Below are 20,958 nucleotides of genomic sequence, written 5' to 3' on the forward strand. Positions count from 1 at the left end.
AGCTGCATGCTGATCTAACTCCACTCACCCATTATGTTTTAAATCGCTATCTTCTAGATAACATCAGTACTCACTTGTATCTGTTCCTCTCCACCCCCCTAGCCCCAGTCCCCCTTCTCGGTTCCTTAGAGTTAAATCCACACGTGGGTGGCAGACGGTACCACTTTCTCATGAGAAATCACCAATTAAGCAGCTTAAAATGCCGCTTTGGAATTCTCTACCGTGCTCAAGAACAATCCCACCTATGGAGGCATCCTGAACTTTGCGTCACTATAGCAACAAACAAACACAACAACATGAGAAATGACAGTAAAATTTGAAAACCTTTGAAATTTATTGGCTGGTTTGGTGGTTCCAGCCTCCTATAGTCCTGCACATTTCTTATGTTCTACCAAAACATGGGCATGAGATACAGAAAGGAAAACAAACCTCTTTTAAGCATGTCTAAACTCACACATGTAAAACTGCTGGGAAAATGGCAGCCCTTTCAGATCACTTTAAAATGGCAGCCCTTTGGGACACACTGTGTTTACCATCTTACTCCACCTCCAGTTGTGAGGGGGTACAGCTGTTGCATGACAGTGTACTTTATGTATTCAATGAATTACTCAACTCTGACTAATTGCAATATGAGAATTGAACACGTGTCTGTGTGCACGCCTGTTAGCGTGTCGGCGTATGCAACGGAAGATATGCAAATAGCTGTGAATCAAATATGAGGCTGGAGTGATCATTGGGACACAGGGTCGTGTTCCTTAGTCGCTGTCTTCTCTCTCCAGCTGAATGTCGCCCAGGGAACTCTCGTCAATGTTCTCCAAGCTCTCTGCGTGCTGAATGCTGAGCTCAGAAAGTGGGATCCTGGGTAAAGTTGATTGATCTGGGTAGACCCAAGGCTTAAAGCCGGGGTTGTGTCCTTTTTTCCACTCGGGATACTTCAAACAGGCTTTGTGAATCTTCTTCATGGTCTAGAGAAGACAAAAGGCAGAAATCCAAGAGAGTGGACAGTAAATGCACAGCGTCCACGGAACGGTGGACAACAAACCGTGGCGGTCCCCCCCCCAGAGCTGTTCTGGCAGCTAAACTGGGACCAATGCACTGGGCATGTGGCCATAATCTTACGCCTGACTGGTGGATGGTGGGGCTGTGACCGCTCATGATCAAGCACTGCTAAAAATGACCCTCTAATCATTACTTCTAGCAGAACACTTCCCTTTCAAACATACCAGAGAAGCAAAACTAAAAGAGTTTGGGACTGAAACCCAGTACCCCCCCACCACCACCACCACCGCAATAACTAGCTGAATTAGCCAACACCCCACTTCCTCCACACTGCTAAACATCCTTCTCACCAGCCACAAGTGGCCATATTCATGACCTTCCAGGAGCAGTGTAAAACACATCCAGTCAGTTAAGATGATTAAACTTTACACTTTAAATTTGACTTTGAAATGTAAATCTATGCTGAGGAGAAGTCAAATATTGTTTTGAAAAATGTTTAACAGTGTATTTAAGGAGGGAGCGGTGTCCTAGTGCCCTCTACTGACCGACTGCTACCACCTGAACGGGTCAGAGCCTCTGGGAGCGGACCCAGAACCAGGACCTTGGTTTGGGTCACGTTTAGAGACACCTCCTCGTTAAATGGTGAGGCTAAGATACACGTTTGCTGTTGCTTGGAAACACAAATTTTGGCTGTGTTGAGAAATGTGGAGAGGATTTAGATGCTGCTTTCATCTGGTGGCGACTTACACGAGGAGCAACGAAGCAGGCGGACGTTTTCACAACCAATTTTGGCAATAAACCTGTGAAGAGAAAAAACGGGGGGGGGGGGGGCAAAAAATAGGATTCGAAAGAGTAAAAATAAAGAAGTTAATCAAACAATTTTTACCTTTCTGACATATTGCAGAGAAATAATTTGAACAACTGTGCCCCCCTCCAAAGTCCCACCTGCTTCCCCCTGGCTGACCTCTGAACCCCCCCCCTCCCCAATGCACGGGGACTGAAAGTGAACTTAGACACAGTGGAGACATTGTAACCACTCAAGCTACATCAATGCGATTGCTAATGCTAACGCCGAAGCTACCGGTCACGGTCTGGTCTGTTTACACTAAAGTTAGCGCTGCCGCTAACGCTAATCTTCCTTACATAACTAATTCATGTGTGGGGATCATCGTCTCGTCCTGCCATTGACGACACCCCGTGTGTGTGTGTGTGTGTGTGTGTGTGTGTGTGTGTGTAACTCATACTTACCTCTCGGGTCGACCTGGGCCAAGTAGGTGAGGATACAGTTATTAGGTCCCTGGAACTGGATCAGGTAACCGGTCTGAATAGAAACAGCGCGCACCACGTCCTGTTTGGGTGGGTATTTCTGCAACAAGAGACAAGAGAATGAAGAATTTTTGCTACTATTTTTTCCTTCTTAGTTATTCTTAACAACAGAAAAAGGAAATATTTGATTTATCCTACACATAATCTAATTCCAAGGAAATTGGCTGCTATACGAAGCCGTTTTACACACATCTTCATATTCTTCTTATTCTACTACATGCACTTACATCGTGTTTAACCGAGTAGTTCATGATGATGTAATCTTTCCCTAACGGGAGCCAGGACCGAAGAGTGATGACGTCGCGGTTTCGAAGAGGTTTTGGACATTTCCCTGTTAAAAAGACAGATTCAGCACCTCAAAACACCATTAGCGACAAAAAAACCAAACTAAATGGACATATTGACAGAAGGAAGGCTCGTACATGAGTAGTAACCAACGTCGGCGTTGACGGTGAGTCTTCCGATGTCAAAGGTCTCGATGACGTTCTTGTCCCAGTTGCGTCTGTATTCCGTGTCGTGGAGGACGTCATACATGGTGTCTGCCGAGACGTCCTTACACACCATTCTGCACTGAGAGACACACACAGGAGGAGGCAAACTTCATTTTTACTGTAAAATGTAAACTGTAAAATGAAACCGAAAGTGAGCACAAGTAACATTTAGTTGGTAGGTTTTTTCCATCTTTTATGCTTTGTGGCTGTTTGCTTCCCATTTCAGGGAATATTCCGAGCACCTCCAGAGCCTTTATCCTTTAAAGAAAGAACCCGGGTCCTTCCAATTAAACCTGTGTTCTGGAGAAACGCGTATAAAGGCTTCCGATTTTCCTTCAGCTCCTCCTCTAAGCAGATTTTCTAGATGAAACACTGCTCACACTGTCTGTGCTGCTGCCTTCAATCTTCGGATCTCCTTCCCGTATCTTCCACAATCCCTCATCACATGCTGCGCAGATTCAATTACCCATTTCCCATCTGCATGTGCACCAATTTCATGGTGTCCTCTTTAACCCAGCAGGTCCAGTATCCACAGCCTCGACCTTAAATATTTACCCAGCATGCCTCCTGAGCCTCAACGGTTCCACTCGTCCAGCTGCAACTGGGGAGGACTTAAAGGCCTCGACACGGGTCCTGGACCCTGTCGCTCATCTGACCGAGGCTTTGGGTCTTTGACGCCTCAGCTTTGTCCTGTTGTGTTTTCCCTACGTATTCTAGCTTTTGGGGTTAGCTTTACAAAAGCTTTAGCTCGAACCTAAGCTATAGATTATATCTATATGCAGCTCTGGTACATCAATGACTCTTTACTCCTTTCATTATTCTCCATTCAGAGGGAGAGATCGTCCCCAAATACTACTGGGACTATCCCAGCGACTGCTCTAGGGCCCAATCATTCACGTGTTTTGGCGTAAAAACACTGAATTATTGTATTTTTATTGAACAATATAGGAACAGAGAGACCCCCCAGCAGGGATGAATCCGCTTAGAAAGTGTTTAAAGTGGCGTTTGTCAGCTTTAAGAGGTTTTGTACAAGAACTTCCTGGAAATAGAATCACCCCCCCACACACACACACACACACACACACACACACAGCAAAGCCCACCCTGGGCCCTTAATACACTCTGTGGTTTGACCAGAGTGTGTGACGGACAGATTGAAAGACAGACAGATCTCGGGAGTGTCCTGTGGTTAAGAGGCAGATTAGCCTGGCTAGCTAAACTTGCAGCTATGCTTTAATCATCTTTACGTTCAACTCTAGAAGTCAAATAGTAGCGCGTCAACTTTCAGTTCTGTTACACACACGCACGCACGCACACACGCACACACAGGATTTTTTCTTCTTCAAAAAAAACCAAAGCATGATGAAGCACTCCTGTGCTAACAGTAGCAGGACTAACATAGTAGCATTGTCTTTACTGTTGATTTTGTGGGTCTTTTGTCAGTTCTCCTATTTACATATACATGAAATACATATATTTACATGCCCAGGATGACAGGACAGTGTTTGTCTAGAGCCCTGACACACGCGTACATAGAAACACACACTCTGAGGCAATTTCATACTAAATACACACAATTTCAACTGCACTGCCGTTAAAAAGGAAGGTGTATTGCATGTTTGGCTTCCAGGGTTGGTCATATTTATATAAAGGGCACCAGTAAAGACCCCACCCTAACTCTAAATATAATTGTGTGCACTTTACACTCAAGTTTACAGAGCTGTCATTGGAAAACACACCTGGCCTGTCCAAACCGGGATGAATTAGCAAAGCGTACGCTTTTTTTTTTGCCGGTTCCTTTTAGCGCACATTGCACATATCCTGAGGAATGACAAGCAAATTAGGCCCATTTACTTCCTGATTAGCCTGTTTAAGCCGTGCACAAAAGAGTAAACTGGTGAAAAAAAAAAAAAAGCCCTCTGCTGTTCTGCCCCAACAAAACACACAGTGAGGTGCGCACACATCACATTACGTAAAGTAAACACCTGTCGGCTCGCTCCGGCTCGCCAGTCCCGGATGTTCCAGCAGGATAGGACCTTTCCACAACCACGTGCGTCAGCTGAGACGTGCGAGCGCTGCATCATTCCAGGAGCTTCTGCTCACGCTCTCAGCAAAGAAACCAAATTGGTTTTTCAAGTGAAACTTTAGGGGACCGAAAATTTGCCTGCTTTACAGTCTGGACCTGGAGTTTCTGTCCCGTCCGGATGTGGAACAATGAAAACTGGGGGAAAACAAGCGCACCAACCACATTTTCCTCTCTTGGCTTTCAGAGAGGATGAAGTTTATTTATACAGCGCTTCTCCTTAAAAGGAAGGGAAACGCTTTAAAGTGAAATATATTAAAGAAACATACAAACAGAAATTTCCCCGCTCTTTATTTAAGAATGTTTCAGGATTTTAACTTTAACTACATTTGTCCTACTTTAACTCTGCCTCTTCCTGTTCCAGCTCTAATTTGGTCGCTCTTTAATCACCTATGAAATTACACACACACACACACACACACACACACACACACACACACACACACACACACACACACACAGGTTTGGGTTTTTAACACAAGCTAATCTGAACTTTAAATAAAGATGTATAAAATCTACCTGAATATTACGTCTACAGCCCTTAAAAGAGGACACGATTATTTATCCACAGCAGGTTAAATGTTTTAGGAAGCGAGTTTTATTTATTTCTATATTTTTAAAATGGACTTTCTGTCGTCTCAAGACTTTCGGTCTGGACATGTCCAACGAGAGGAGCGATGGGTAATGTCCCACACTGCCTGACAGTTACTGGCCCTCAGTCCTGGCACAGGTCTCGGGGTTTGGATCTGAACATATGCTTGGTCTCACCTTGATTTTGTGGACAGAGTTGTCCACGTCCTGGCTCCACACCGTGATGCCGTGCTTGCTGTAGGTGCTGGTCCAACCATCCTCGCACAGACACTCCGCCTTGAAGCTGGCAAATGCCCGGTCGTCCGGAATACTCACGGCAGGCTGTCCAGACATGGCCGGTGATCGAGGACACGGCGCGCGGGGGGGACTCGGCGGGGCCCTGCGGGGCCCAGAGACAGAAGGACAGACCGTGGACACACGTCAGCAGATGCGGGCGCTTCTGCCCGCCGCTGCTTTGCGAATACTTGCCTAATTCAATTTGCTGCCAGCAGGAAGTTTTTGCAGGCTGCGTCTTATGATGGACAACGCGTGCGCGCGGACGCGTGCGCGATCAGGGCGGGTGCAACAGCTGCAATCCCGTTCCAAAGTAACCAGCGCCGGAAGAGCCACACAAAGACGAGAAAGGCGGACGGGCGGTAGAAAGGTGCCTGGTTCCGAGCTCGGCTTAGATCCGGAGGCTCCTCTCATCAGCATGCGGATGATTTCCGGGGCTCTTTTAACTCTCCCCCCCTCGGTGGCTTCTTCCAAGCGGTCCTACTTTCTTTGGCGGGCTCACATGGATGTGGCAGCACTCCCTCGCGGCGGTGGCAGGTGTTAGTTATGGGATGCGAGGGAATATGACGGGGAAAGGCGGAAGGATGAGGCCGATGAGCAGAGGAGGAAATCACGCTTGGCAGCAGCGACGCTGCGGCTTCTGCGGAAAAGCCCCCATGTGATGCGTTCAGGTGCTCTCCGTAAAGCGCTGCCTTCAGGGACATGCGTAAACACGCCAGTGTTCAAGTAGGGGGGCGACAAAAACGCCAATGGACAATAGATGGATGCTTTTTTGTTTGTTTGTTTGTTTGTTTGTTGTTTGTTTGTTTTATGTAATCCAAAGTTAGGAAGGAAACATTCTTTCGAAGAAAGATCTCAACCTAAAGAGACTTTCTCATTACCTGTATCTCTGGGTTTTTTCTACTCCGCCTTTCAAGTCGTGAAAAAAGGAGTTTTAGTTATTCATTTGTTTATTTGCAAATGAGGCCGAAAGTGTAATAACAGTTATTATGACACTGCTGCAATTAACCAGGACTCGATGCGGACCATGACGTGATCTAACAATATTGCAGATTTTAGGAACAAACCCTCATTAATGTGGAGATCTTTGACTTTAGGGTGACCAGATGACCTGTTTGTGTTGGGGATTTTGTTGTAGTTTTAAAGCTTTTCAGATTAAATCCAAGCCTTTATACATGTGTGTGTTGTTGTTGTTGTTGTTGTTTACCAGCAGATGCTGCTGTTTTCACATATTTCACCAATCCATGAAATACTTCCTGTTACTTCTTGTTGCTGAAGCATCAATTGAATCTTTTTCCACCTTTCCACTGAAATGGTTTCTTGCATCAACATTTATTTGACATAAAAATATGACAATGTTGTAATAATAATGATTTAAAAATATTCTGCGAAATACAGTAATTCATAAGCAAATTTAACATTCAAAAGTAGACAAAACAATACAAATATATGAATAAAAGATGCGTTCTGTCTTTGCCTGTTACTTCCTATCATATGTTTAAACATTAATGAATCCTTTTAGCTACCATGAGGCTAATGGAGCTACCATGAGGCTAATGGAGCTAACATGAGGCCAATGGAGTCCATGTTCTGAACAACAGTTCATGTTCAGAGAAGAAGGTTCAAATTCAGAGGAGCCATTAATGCTCATTTAGACCCTTTGTAGCTCTTTTTTTGTGGAATACTTGATGAGACCCAGCCTGAACCAGACTCCACCTCCAGTGGCCCCCAGGTAAGTTGAGCTTGTCAGACAACACACAATTCCCTGTTCAGCTGTGTACATAAGTGTGTGTGTGTGTGTGTGTGTGTGGGGGGGGGGGTTCTCTGTTGTCTTGTGGGATGCTATTCCTTGTCCCATGGTAGTGTCACGTCTGGCCTGTTCCTTCTGTGTGACTTCATATCCTGTTTTATTTTTAAGTCTTTTTATGTCTTCCTGATAAGATTCCCCACCTCTTATAAGTGCCTCATTTTGTATCCACACCTGTAGGGATGGTAACATTCTGCGTTTGGTCCCGTCAAGTCCCTGAACCCTGTGTTGTCCCCTGGTCTCCCTTCCAGCCGTCCTACTCTGGTGTCAGTGGTCCCTTCCTGTTTCTCCCTGTGAGTTTTAGCCTCTTGTTTTGGTAGATCTTTATTTTCTTATTTTCATTTGTGTTCTTTTTTACTTCCTGCTTTCTTCCTGTATCGGGAACTGTATGTTCACCAACTTTGAGATAAGACTCATGACGCGGAGCTTTCCTTGTCTTCGTGTTAAGAAAAATGCACCAAATCAGTCTAAATGAGTCACAGAAGATCAGGAGAGTCAAGTTCAAAATGTTTTTTCTCCCAAAACAGCGATGGTACAGCAGAGGAGAAACGTGAGCAATCCCAAGGGATCAAGGATTAGGCTATATGTTTTAATGTATATATGTCCCTTCCCTCCCCAGTCTCGCTTCTGTTGGCATCTTAGTGGCTTTGCGTTGTTTTTGTTTTTTTTAAAAAGAGATAAGCAGGTGTCAGACTCACTGGCTCCCTTCAAGGCCACACGCTAGCAATTACCGGTACACGCTACCAACAGTTTTCGACTACATTCACAACTATTAGACACAGACACAAATCAGATACTTTTAAGCTGAGGGAAACATCCACTAGTACCAGAACTATCGATCAACCCCGCCAACGTAGCCCTGAGTGAGGCTCATGCATGAAGATATTAAAAGCCCTCATCAGTGGAACTCAGATAATGTGATTCGCCATGGCAACAGGTGAAAAAGCCTTGATCCTCCTACTTCTCCCCAGTGGAGTTGGAAACCAAGCATATTTTCTGAAAAGGCGACACTGCAGGAGCCGATGGAAAGAAATGTTTCATCTTGAGAGTTCCACTCACTTCACATTTCTATTCTATTTTCCTGTGCCGCTTTATCCCTTTGGGGGTCGCTGGGAGGGTGCTGAGCCTATCAAAGCTAGATATGGGTGAAGGCAGGGGACACCGCTGAATGAGCTCATCCAGAACCCTAACTGAGTATTTGTGGGGTCGGTACCTTGCTCAAGGGTACCTCGGCAGTGCTGTGAAGGTGTCCAGGTACCACTACCTGCTACCAGAACACCTAACGAGGTTTGTCCTCACCGAGGCTTGAACCCAGAACCTGTCGCTTCTCAGCCCAATAGACTGAATTAAAGACTAAAGGTGAATTATAAAAACATAGTCAAAACAAGCGAGGTGGAATTGAATTACAAGCAGTTGTGCAGTTGTTTCGCCTGTTGTCATTAGTGATAGTGATAGCTACACTTGTGCCCAAAACTTGTCGCTGAGGGCATCTCTGGGGGAGCTCCTCAAACCCAGATGTGCTCCAGGATACAAGGTTTCTATCCAAGAAACAAGTTATTCAAATAAATGGCACATGGCCCAAATCCTGGGCTTCAGAGAACAGAACAACAAGCAGTGGCTGACGCCTGGTATGTGGCAGGAAATTCAGCAAAGGAAACCTCTAAAGATCAAGAGGCTGAACGCCAAGATGGGAGCAACCTCTTAACAGGCAGCAAGATGGGGGCAACACCTGTGTGAGGTGGTAAACTGCCCAAAGCCAGAACATCCTTCTACCCCCACACCTCTGAGTAACACACTCAACAATGACACCAGCTGCCTGTCTGAAGTCGAGAGTACCATTAAAGTAAGAAAGGATGAGAAAGGCACCAGCATTGCTTCCATTCACGTTGAGAGGCTGAAGGCAACACCTCACCTAAGATCCTCACTGACCTGTTTGGCTGAAGGCAGATTAGGCAGGGCAAATCTTCAAGATTCTGTGGTATCTGCTGGAAGACTTGGTGACCACCCTCCAGGATGGCCAACATCACCTTCCCATCTCAAGAAAGTAGCGAGGTATGGTCTATGCAGGTTCCTTTTTTTTTTTAAAGTAAACTCAACTTATCCTGGTGTACAGTGTATTCTGCAACATCTGAACCCGTCCAGTGACTTTCACGAGGGACGCAGCACATCAGCTTGGCCATCTGATCTCAAAGAGGTCCTCTGCGGGTCTCCTCCTCAAAGAACGCGGTGAGTTCCACATGCTGTAATCTAAAACACGTCTATCTCGCGTCTGTCACTCAGAAAGTCCTAATTGACTCGGGGGCTGACTCTAGTCTGATGGACTACACCCTAGCAAGAGCTCTGAACCTTGAATGTGGTCCCCCGTCCAAACTGCTCAGAGCTACAGCCTCTCTCTTATTCTTAACCCTGGCGTGTATCATGCAGCCCTGGATTGTCACACCTTCTTAGCCCAGAGCTTAGTGGAGTTCCAGGGCCTTATAATGATCCATGCAAGGTCTTTATCAAGAGTAAACCTTCTCCTCTTCCACCACACAGGAAGTTTTAATTCCATTGACTTGGTGCCAGGGCCTCCGATCCCTAAAGACCTCCTCTCTTCCCTTCAGTCCAGAAAGAAAACTGATGGAAAATTAGGGGAAGAACTTGCTTCAACCTGGCATTATCCAGTCCTCCTCCTCTCCAGCAGGAGCCGGGTTTCTCTTTGTTAAGTAGGTCCTCTATTTCCCCCCGATGATGCTCATCATTGGTGACAACAACAGCAGGAATAACCACGTCATCAACACCGCCACTCTGTGTTTTCCTCCTGAGACCGTGAACACAACTCCTCGGAGTTGACGGAGGGATTTTAAAGATCTTTTCACTTCAGTGTTGAAAGCTGGTGAAGACTGCTTTTGTTTTCATGGAACACTTCACCAAAGCTCTGACCGTTCCCCCTACATCACACACTCTGAAAGCCGGACTCTTCTACTCAACACACACTTTGGAAACTCGACTCTCGCCCGTGTGGACACCGGACTCTCTCATACTATACATCCAAACCTCAAAACTACCTCTCTACATATACAATCACACATGTGACATCAAACTCCCATTTCACGAGATTGAAGGTTAAAATTGTAATTTATTACACTTGTTTCTAAATGTCCATGTACGTAGGACGAGTGTCCGCTAGAGGGCAGGATACAATCAGCTACAGTAAGGCCCTTTATATTTCAGGCAGACGCTCAAAAGAGTTTAAAGTTAAATATAAACTCTTACCCGCTGTCTGAAGTTGGGTTTTTTGTGTTTTTGTATTTCATTTTATGCATTTCCTACTAAATATTATTTATATTTACTTTCTGTATTTTAATTTTGCTTTATATGATATTATTTTATTTAAAAAAAATCAATATATATCTAATATATAGCTTCAAAATTTTTGAATTTTAGTTTCACAACATAATACAAAACATGGTCGGTAATTAAGATTTCATTCAGAATGATCTTTGCGCCATTATTTAATAACGATTCATATAAACTTGCATTTGCCAGCTCACATAATACATAGGTTATTTAAAAAATATATTTCATGCTTGAACAGGATAAATCCCATTCCTCTGTCGGTTTTGAAGGCTTTTTGTTTTAAAACGAATGTAATTGTTTTCATCAAATTATTTTATAGTTTTTAATGTTCACTGGAACTCTTCCTCTCTTTTTCCTCTCTTTCATTGTCATGATTAATTTTAATTAATAATCTGTGAAACAAGGCGTTTGTAGCAGAGTACCTATTATTACTATTATTAGTAGTCGTAGATTTGTGACCCTCAGCCTTTTCATTCTTATTCCTCTTCGAAATGTCCTAATTATCAGATTGAGCTATTGTTTTTTTGTCGTTGTTGAATATCAGTATTGTGACTTTACGTCTGTGATTTGCGTTTCCAGACACACCTTTCCGGGTAAAGCAGTGATTAATATCGTTGTTAATTAATTAACTACTGTTCTCCTACAGCTGTAAATTCCCTCTGACGGAATTTCCCCTTTTCAAACCTTTTTCAACAACAACTCCTGATATAAATCACACGATATTTTAGCAGCATCCTTCCTGCTTCTAATACATAAATGTTACCCAACATTTTACAAAACATGCCAAGATTACCGCGAAATCCTGTTGAAACTTCATAAATTCATTTTAAATGTGTAATTGTGAGTTATAGTGATTAAAATAGGCCTTCAAGCGAGTCGTTGCAATCTTAACAGAACCTGAATGAGTAAATTAACTTGACAAATGTTGTTTTATAGCCTGGCATGTCTTCATTTTGCCATTTCTTCGCTCATGTCTCGGCCTTGCATCGATAACTGGTGACCCAACTCATTACAGAGTTAATCTGCAGGGTCAACCTGGTGCCACGGAGATCGAATTAATTACCAATTGCTTTAATTGCGTATTTCTCAGTACAAATTGAAAGAAACTGATGAGTGTTTATACAGTTTCCCGCCCTTTTTTCGCAACCAGTTTACCCAAATTTTATGAGGTATGACATGAACACGGAAGATGTGCGAGTTTTAATTCACATCCGAGTTGTCTATTTAGGGTTTATTACTATTAATATTATTATTTGAGGGTGGAGATGGGGCGCGGGAGATCCAGAAATGATTCCCTTTACATGTGAATCAAAGGAAAATCTGATTTTTCGTATCTTCGGTGATGATATAAACATGCAATATTGAACTTAATCAACTTCCCAGTACCCAAACTAAAATATGACCACCTTAAATGAATTTATAGGACATTTTAAAGAATTGCATCCTTTAATTCACCGTCCCGGCAGCTTGATCAAAGCCTCTGAGTGCGCCTTAAGGCAGCGTTTCAATTAGTGGGAAGCAAAGCGACTGTTTGATTGGGTTGATGTTCCTGTCACCCCCCCTCCCGGGAGCAACGCCGGACACCGCTGATGTGCGACCCTCTGGAACACCGTCCAAGTCCGGCGCGTATCGGACCCGCAGCGGGTTGACGCCAAAGTCGCACCAAACTTTTGCTGGCACTTTCTCCCCGCAAATGTGGCGATGTGCGCATGTGCAAAGGTACACTGACAACGCTGGAGAGATAGCGCGTTTGGATTGAGAAAGTCAGTGAAAAGGAGCAAAGAAAAAAAATTTAAAAAAGGAGGACAAAAATAGGAGAATTTTTATTTTTTTCCCCAAACTATCCGACGCCGAGACAGCGGCATCATGAGGTCCAAAGGCAGGGCACGGAAACTGGCCATGAGTAGGTGCATGATCCCTTCTTTTTCCCTTTTGAATGACCGACTGTGACTGTTATTACCTCGTTTATTAACGCTTTCTGCACCGATTTCATTTTAACCAAAAACACTCTGTCACCTTTCAAGACCAACAACAAGCCGACTTGGTCTTGACGGGGGAGAAGTGGAAAGAAATGTCACAAGAAATTGTAAAATTGAAAAGTTTATGGAGCGGATGAACTTTGTCAGCCGCAGGTTGCGTGTAGTGGGCGCTCTAGTGTTCTGGTACCGGGCGGCTCGGGTGGTTCTGGTGGTTCTGGTGGTTCCGCCGCGCCGCAGTTGCCCTGCTTGTTGCTGGTCACCTAAATTCGTGAGAGACGTTTTATGGAGAAGGCTGATGGATCGATTTTTGGGATTAAATCGCAACTGTTTGGTGGCTTTTTCTAATCCAACTTTGATGCACTTTTAGAACGGTTCCGATTGATTAAGTGAGACTTTTCAGACACCTCGATAAAATCAATCGGTTCAAATAGTCCGTTCACGACAAGACTTTATGGAAGGAAATTATTCATTTGCTTCTTCATGGCATAAGGTGATTGCGTAATAATTTTGTATCCTTGTATAATTACTGTCAACGGTAGTTTGATTAGTATTAGCCGTGAAAATTTGCCTTATTTTTAATTATACCGAATGTAAAATACGTTCTAAAAATATTATAACGTCAATTTGTATCAATAAAAAACGATTGAAGAAATGTTATGCTAAAATATGCAGGACTATTTATTGTTGTAGTTTATGTATTTATTGGGAAATACACCCAATGAAATAAACAAATGAAGTTGCTGCAAGCAGAATTTAGCAAAGTTTGCTTCGTTATCATCATCATTCATTATTCACTTTCACAGAGAATTTCATTATATCAGGCGTCTGAGAAGTTTTAGAATTTTACCCTACGTTTTTTTAAAAGGCAATCAGTAAATTTTTATAGTCTTCGCCTTACGTTTATCTTTCTGTCAGACATTTCATCTTTGCATATTGGCCAAGCAGGGGAGGGGGAAAAAGTTGCAACCAAATTGATTTATTGCATGCCTGCAGTCCGATGATCTCACCCAGAGGTGGTAAAATAAATCCTCATCTATCAGCTTCCACATTCACATGGCAAAGAATTTGGGAAAATACAATCGTGACAAGTATGTTTTGTGAGTCCCTGGAGTATCGCCTCATACGCGCCTGCCTGGTGTCAATATAGAATATTTAAACTCCCCACAGCACTAATGAGAGCTCTGCTGGTTAATCCTCCCAGTTCCTCCCCCGTCCCAGCCGGTGGCCATATTCCCGATCAACCTGTTTGGATCTTCCTTTGCAGAAAAAAGTAGTAAAAGTTAAGAAGATGTGGAAATTGTATTGATAGAGGTTCGCCACTGGTAACCCATGCCCTCATTTCCCAATACGGCCCACAAGACGGTCCAAATCCACAGAGGATTGCTTCGTTTAGCACATTTAGCTAAAACTTCATGTAAATATTTCCTTGGTTCATCACTCATATTCCCCAAGAACCCCAGTTTGGTGTTTCACTATTGTACTTGACATTTGCAATGTTTTGTTACTAATTCTATTGTTATTAAAATGCGAGGTGTCGGATGCGTCTACAACAAGGGGGGAGGGGAGGGGGGCGTGCACCTCAGCGCCTCGTGTTTTTTTGACAGAGATCATTGAAATGGTTATTAGATTACCCCATTTACAACTTGAGAGGTAAACCATTCTGGCTTATGAAAACAGAGAAGGTTCAATTCAACAGCCCTCACAATAGCGAGTCTAAAGGCCCGTATAAATCTGCCATATCATCTTAAGAAATGAAGTGAGGCCAGTGACAGGGGCCACTCTCGCTCCTTTTTCTTTAACCTTTCTTTAAACTCCACCATTAATTATCACAGATCAAACACAGACCAACAAACTAAAATATCCTACACCGCGGTACAATGCACCTTTTAGTGATCACAGTTCACTAAAGGCATCTTTAAATTAAATTTAAATTAGATTAATGTTGATCCTCAGTGAACTCAATTCAACCAAAATGTACAATAATTTTTTTGGGGGGGGGGGTTCTTCTCTGATAGTAAGTTGAAAAAAATAATTCAGGTCATTTTTTTTAAGAATTAAGAAAATCCAAAGTAGCTGTAAAGGATTGAAATAGGGGGGAAATGTACATTTTAAAGCAAGTCAGTACGTGGTAACTTTTTTGTGTGTGTGTTCTTGTACTTGGTGTGCACCGACTCCCAAAATCTGCATTCTACTAGCAAAGTGAGGACATTTTTTAGTGTTAGGTTAAGGAGCTGGGTAATACATTAAGGCTATGAAAGACCTCACAAAGATAGATGTTTAAGGATGTGTGTGCGTGTGTGTGTTTGTGTGAACGTAAAACTGTGTACAAGTTTGTCTGTGGTGATTTGCCACATAGATTTACTCATTTCTCATCCAGCGCTTTCAAACATGGGGCTGATAAAAGGACATTTGAACAAACCTGCTAAATAATGACACGCTAGTGAGATGCCTCCACGCATAGAAGAACAACCATGAGCCAACCCTCAAACGTAGCCTAGCCATGCTAGAGGTGTGTGTCCAAAATCATGAAAAGGGGTGTGTTTATGCCATTTTTGGCTTTGCCTGGAATGACCAATGTTGCTTCCCAATGCTCCCATGGGGAAGCTCCTATTTTCCCCATATTCATCTGACATAAAAGACAGAAAATTCTCATTCAAATCCAGAAGCAACAAGCTGTTTCCAAAGTTGTCAAGGCTAAAAATGTCGAGGCATATGTGTGAACCGGATGTTTGCCCCTTCACTGTTATTTAGATCTTCACCAGGTTTCCTCTCATATGTCACCACCACGTGGTAGTTTATGTGGTCGTTCCTCTTCTTTGGTCCGGATAGCAAAGGTAGAAGTAGCAGCTTGGAACGATCCACATCCTGACGACCAGGCCAGAGTCAGGGTTGAGCCAAGGCTAAAGCCAAATGGAACAGCCCCTTCCCAACCTTAGCACATGTTTATCGATTAGAAAAGCATCTTTTTTTGAATGAACGTGCTCGTGATTGTTTGATTGTGGTCACGTGAGTTTTCAGCAGAATAAAAATGCACTCCGCAGAGTTTATTGGGCGGCTGTCACAAATGCGACACGGAGCCAATTTCTCATCAACAATTGCTCCAAGATAAATGACATTTTGCTGAGCTGAAAAATTTAGCCGGGGCGTCAGACTGATTTGTGTGTCGATATGATATCTGAAGAGTTATAGTGTTAACACATCGCTGACGGATGCAGTTCTCGGAAGTCATTAATAAAATGGCATAAAGCTGCACCTATTATAAAGATGCTAAAGCGCGCCTGGAAAAGCAATGTCTGTTAGTTAATTCAATAAGCTAGTGTCAGGGAGTTGTAATAAAACATGGATTGGATCATAACTTTACCTTTGGATATTGTTGGGGGCGGTGTTTTCTGTACTTTATAAGAAATGTTCTGATTTTAATTCAGTTTTCAAGTTGTGGTCATTATGTTGTCATTGCCCTATTTGGCGACACTTGTGTAGGACATGCTAACATTTATCGATACTGTTGTAAATACTGGACATGTGATTGTTATGAGGAAAAAAGACTTGGGAATTTTTTCACGTTATGTAATTCTTACGACGTTATGTAATTCTTACGAACGATAAAGGTGCAAGATGCAAGATTTTGAACTTTCTGTGTATCTCTGTGTATCTGGTTTAATCCAAAAGTGAACATATTAGGCTACCTTCACACTGCAGGCTGAAATGCTCAATTCCGATTTATGGCTGAAATCCGATTATTTTGCTGATTACGTGTAAATGTGTCCTGTCTCCAGACAGTGAAGTGAACACCTCACACTCCTGAAGTGACCCACATACTTGGATTGACATTGATGCCACGCACAGAATGTTGACGGAAATGACCATGGCGGCAGCCATTGAAGCTAGTCTCGACGGTCCGGTTTTAAATTCGGGTTTACTGGCATCTAACGCCATCATCGCTGTCTTCCGTGTTTGTAGTCGTCATGGCGACTCTAGGTCCCGCCTCTGTGTTTGTCAGCGACTCAGAATTTTGAAGCCAAAGTAGCTTTAAACGGGAACCAGCTGTTCAGACGGGGGTTGCAATCGAGAAAATCTGATACGTATCCGTTTTGGTACCACATTTGGAAGTAGCCTGAATCAGATTCGATTCGGATTAGGGTAACTTTCGACGGCAGTGTAAACGTAGCCTTAAACACATCGTTATAAATATTATATTTGAAATAGTTTGTTTTTCCTCTCTAAGAATGGCCGTGGGGAGGGTTACAGATCAAAGGCGGGGCTTTTCTGATAAAACTGGTGCTACGCCAATTTAATAGGAGAGCTGTTCTGATATTAGCTGTCGCACGCATGCTGTGATGCTAAACCAGTGTTGGTTATACTGAATAAGAAGAAAAAAGGGTTCAGAGCTTTTTTAAAAGATAGGTTGTAACGAGAATCACAACTTAACGCGGCTCCACGTCAGCCCGACCATCAGTGTCCACTTTGAATGTCTGACTCAAGGAAACACATTGTCTTTGTCCTCCCAGATCTGTGTTGATGACTTCCCCTCAGTGTGTATCTGGAAGCGTGCATGTACACAAGTGTAGCTCGTCAGTGAGTAGAGGAAAGAATGCAACTGTGTGCAAAGGAATGGAAGGCTGATTATCGCTGCTTACCTGTAAATGAACTGGAAGTGTCAGTGTGTGATGAGACTGAGGAAACAAGGAAACAATAGGACAGCACAAGATTCCTTTCCCTGCTGCATTCCAGCGATCTTAAAGCCAGGGCCCCACACTTGCTGCTTTGATGAGCCGTCCTCATGGCTTCCTGAGATTGTCGCTCCTCTACAAACATTAAAAACATAAAACAACTACTGAGTAGGGCCAGGGAAGAGAGAGCACGGCCCTCCTCAGGATGTCCTGTTTTGATGAGCATTAGCATCCTAAATGCACCACAGAAATATTATTCTAACCAGCTAGCCAGCAAAGTGTTGACACAACTACTCTATTCCACTGTGTGACCCCCGGGGTCAAATACGCTGCAGTGAGCCAGGAATCGGAGGAGCGCCTCACTCAGTGTTCTGCCAGAGGAAATCAAGCGAAGGAATGACACCATGAAATTACAGTAGGTGCAACCAACACCAGGCGAAGTTGTTTACCTTTTAACTGCAAGTGAAATTTGCCAAGCAAATCACATGTTCTTTAACCACATATTACCCGAAATTAGTGTCTTTGAACTCCAGAGAGAAAAGCCACAAACCCAGAAATGATCCCTAGATTTCGCTTGTTTGCGTCAATTCACGAATGGGTTGATTTAAGCATATCTTGCTGGCAGCACGGGATCTTTAAGTTTCACCATTTCATACATATTAAGCAGGGACAGGAAAGTATTCAATGTCAGGAATTCCAAAATGATCTCCCTGTTTTCAGCTACTTAGCATTTTTTAAAGGAACATCCAAAACATGCTCTTTCCAACATTTTGTGCTCAAAGAAAGAAGGAAAGAAAGACAGACAGACGGAAAGAAAGTAATGTGAAATTTAATTAACTGCTGATGTTGTGGAGCTGCTCTGACAGAGTTGTCTATGTTTTAGAAGCCAACACTAGATCCCTCCTCTCTCCTTCTGTCCACTGTGGGGTCAGAAATCATTGAAGCATTCGTACATGTTGTTCAGTTGATGCTCGAAAGCTTTAGTTTGACAGGAGGGCACCATTTGGTTCACCTCAGTGTTCAAGGACCCGCAAAGGACACCTCTGTCTGGGCTGTCGCCGGGCTGGGGCGCTGGGGAGTTTCGCTGTTCTCTGGATCAGTAAACAAGCTAATTGATTTTATCTCTGGCTCACACAGTTCACTTAAGCCTTATTGTCCTTACGGTATTTACATGCTCACTGTTGAAGGGTTACATTTCCTAATTTTTATGTATTTCTTTTGCTGTACTTTCTCACTTTGCCAGAATCCTCTTCTATCTTTTGTTAGCGACCAACTTTATTGGTGACTTCTGTGGAGTTAGTACTTCTAAGATAATGAGAATGTTAAGGTTAGCTTATTTCCTTGGGTCATTTCACTGCATATGACATTGAAACAAGGTAACTCAGGTCTAAACCCTTTCCCATTAGTGCACCACAGAACGAACAACGCTAACCCTACCAACTCACCTACGCTGAACATTGTGGTCGCTATGAAATATTCTGTGGGTCACCACACCAACATACCACCACACTTGTTTTTGGTTATAGAGGAGGTTCTTAGTACATATGAATGAAATCTAAAGCTAATTTGATGGCTCCATACAAATAATAACATTATTTGAGTCAACATGTACAACAAGGTGCCTTTTCTCATCTTTGTTTTACATTCCCATCACCCCTTGCAGCAAGACTATATACTGTATGCTTAAGGGGCGCGTAGCAGCTTAACACTGATTTACATTTGCATATGTATTCACCTACTGGACGAAACACCCAAGCGTGCACACTGTACGTCAATCTTTATGTGCACAGTGGGAGTTGGGATTGGATATTCCACTGGTGATCAGCACACGATGAGACATGGCAGCAGCCAGTCTGTTTCTGTCTGTCTGACCATCAATTGCTGCCATGTGACAGTTCAATCTGCCTGTGGCTGCGCAGAGCAGCTGGCTGGCAGGAAAGGCCATTACTGGGAATGCAAGCAGCCAATCGCATCAGCAATCAATGGCAGAGGGTTGTAGTATGAGAGCTGAGACACAAGTAGAAAGGATTGGGATTGTGTAGGAGAAGGTCAACTGGAATGTAGGTATAAAGGGAGAGGAGCAAGGAAGTATGAAAGGATAAGGTTAGAGGTCTCTAGAGGCAGAGGGAGTGACAAGATGTCGCTCCAAATGCAGCCTGTTGCAACAAATACACGGACACGCCCAAAGGTACAGATTTGGAGCTGGATTATTGTAGTTTTCTTAAGAATATATATCAGGGACCTTCTGGTCAGTCACCGAGGAGGGTGAAGCTCAGCTAAAATTCGCAGGAAAATTATGCGCCACCTATTTCATGCCATTCGTACCACGTGAATTTGCGTCCTCTTGTGCGTTTGTGTTGACTTTGTATTCAATCTGGACCTGCGATTCATGTGATTTGCATTTGGTGTGAACCTACCTTAAGTGTATCCATCTTCCACCTCCAAGCAGTCGTTGGCCTACAAAACAAATATGTTCCTACTTTGACAGGGCCTAAACGCCACATCCTGAGGGTATACTGTCTCCTTCCCTGCATATGTCACACCAGGACACGTTCATCCCCTGCCTGTAGGCCCAGTCTGTAGCCCATCTGAGGCATCGTCCTACTGCATGATTAAAGCAATCTTGGGTAATGTCTCAGTGCACTAAGTGTCCTTACCCTCTTTTCTGAACCTGATATCATCCTTATATCTTCCCATAGTGTTTGGTCATGGGCAGGGCCTGTTACACAGCTTAACTCAGTATCATAATTTTGGAGTCTCTTCACTAGACTGCCCTTAAAAGAGACTTTGGGGTATGTTGTGTTTCAGTTTTTGAAACTTAAAGGGCAATTGAATTTCTCATAATGCTCTCATTATTCGTGATGATCGGTAGTACGGCACTACAGGAGCTTTCTTGCTTCTGTTGTTGTGCATCTTCCCACTCAGCCGTCAATAATGGACAAATGGAGTGGCAAATGTGTTGCCGATGGCAGAAGCTTCAGTCTTTATCTGCCTTTCCATGCCAAAAGCCATGTTTCACATCACAGACAAGAATACTTTTGAAATAGACATCTGAGAGAGAGCGACATCAATAGTGAATTAGGGGAAATCTCCCTTTCAGTGCTCTCTTCAGTGGTTTAGGGTCAATAGAGATTGGGATCATTCTAGTTGGCTTGGCTACAGAGACGATACTCGTTATCTGCTGTGTCCTCTCTAATGGAGTGAGAATTCCTCTCCTCTCCAAATCCTGGAGTTACCGTTTCTCTGCACGTCAATGGTTTCACTGTACTCCCCATGACCAGATTAGCTTACTTAAACAATGTTATGACTTCACTTTCTTTTTTCTCCAGTGAAGGCGTCCTGTCACTCTGGTCCTTGGACAAAATTTTCTGTGTGTGCTCAGGAGATGGGCCTGGTATCA

General features: G+C 43.5%; 2 protein-coding genes across 10 annotated transcripts in view; one reads left to right on the top strand and one right to left on the bottom strand.

Moving 5' to 3' along the window:
* Nucleotides 1-315: 315 nt before the first annotated feature.
* On the bottom strand, nucleotides 316-6,443 carry stard10 (StAR-related lipid transfer (START) domain containing 10). Of its 3 annotated transcripts, XM_057049906.1 has the most exons (7): nucleotides 5,959-6,442; nucleotides 5,668-5,869; nucleotides 2,748-2,895; nucleotides 2,553-2,656; nucleotides 2,248-2,365; nucleotides 1,747-1,799; nucleotides 316-965 (listed from the first exon to the last, which is right to left on the bottom strand). In XM_057049906.1, the coding sequence occupies exons 2-7, from the start codon at nucleotides 5,821-5,823 to the stop codon at nucleotides 756-758; spliced, it is 789 nt and encodes a 262-aa protein (XP_056905886.1). In that variant the 5' UTR covers nucleotides 5,824-5,869; nucleotides 5,959-6,442; the 3' UTR covers nucleotides 316-755. The 3 variants fall into 3 exon arrangements, with proteins under 3 accessions (XP_056905886.1, XP_056905885.1, XP_056905887.1); XM_057049905.1 differs by having other exon boundaries at nucleotides 5,668-6,443; XM_057049907.1 differs by lacking the exons at nucleotides 5,668-5,869; nucleotides 5,959-6,442 and adding an exon at nucleotides 4,802-4,938.
* Nucleotides 6,444-12,542: 6,099 nt separating this feature from the next.
* Nucleotides 12,543-20,958, top strand: part of mecom (MDS1 and EVI1 complex locus) — a 68,771-nt gene continuing 60,355 nt past the window's right edge. For 2 of the 7 annotated variants that reach the window (XM_057049977.1, XM_057049978.1), the window contains exon 1: nucleotides 12,545-12,812. In XM_057049977.1, coding sequence (XP_056905957.1) covers nucleotides 12,776-12,812 — 37 coding nt within the window. In that variant the 5' untranslated portion in view covers nucleotides 12,545-12,775. Of the gene's footprint in view, nucleotides 12,813-20,958 lie in introns of all 7 variants that reach the window. The other 5 variants (XM_057049983.1, XM_057049984.1, XM_057049979.1 and 2 more) reach the window with 4 other exon arrangements.

This window comes from Takifugu flavidus, chromosome 12 (genome assembly GCF_003711565.1).
Source record: "Takifugu flavidus isolate HTHZ2018 chromosome 12, ASM371156v2, whole genome shotgun sequence".
NCBI classification, from domain to species: domain Eukaryota; kingdom Metazoa; phylum Chordata; class Actinopteri; order Tetraodontiformes; family Tetraodontidae; genus Takifugu; species Takifugu flavidus.

Coding starts and splice junctions, on each gene's coding strand:
- stard10 (XM_057049905.1), bottom strand. CDS start 5,823: ATGTCTGGACAGCCTGCCGTGAGTATTCCGGACGACCGGGCATTTGCC. Junction 2,366..2,552: donor ACTACTCGGTTAAACACGAT/GTAAGTGCATGT, acceptor CTCTTGTTGCAG/AAATACCCACCCAAACAGGA. Junction 966..1,746: donor CCTGCTTCGTTGCTCCTCGT/GTAAGTCGCCAC, acceptor TGTCTTCTCTAG/ACCATGAAGAAGATTCACAA.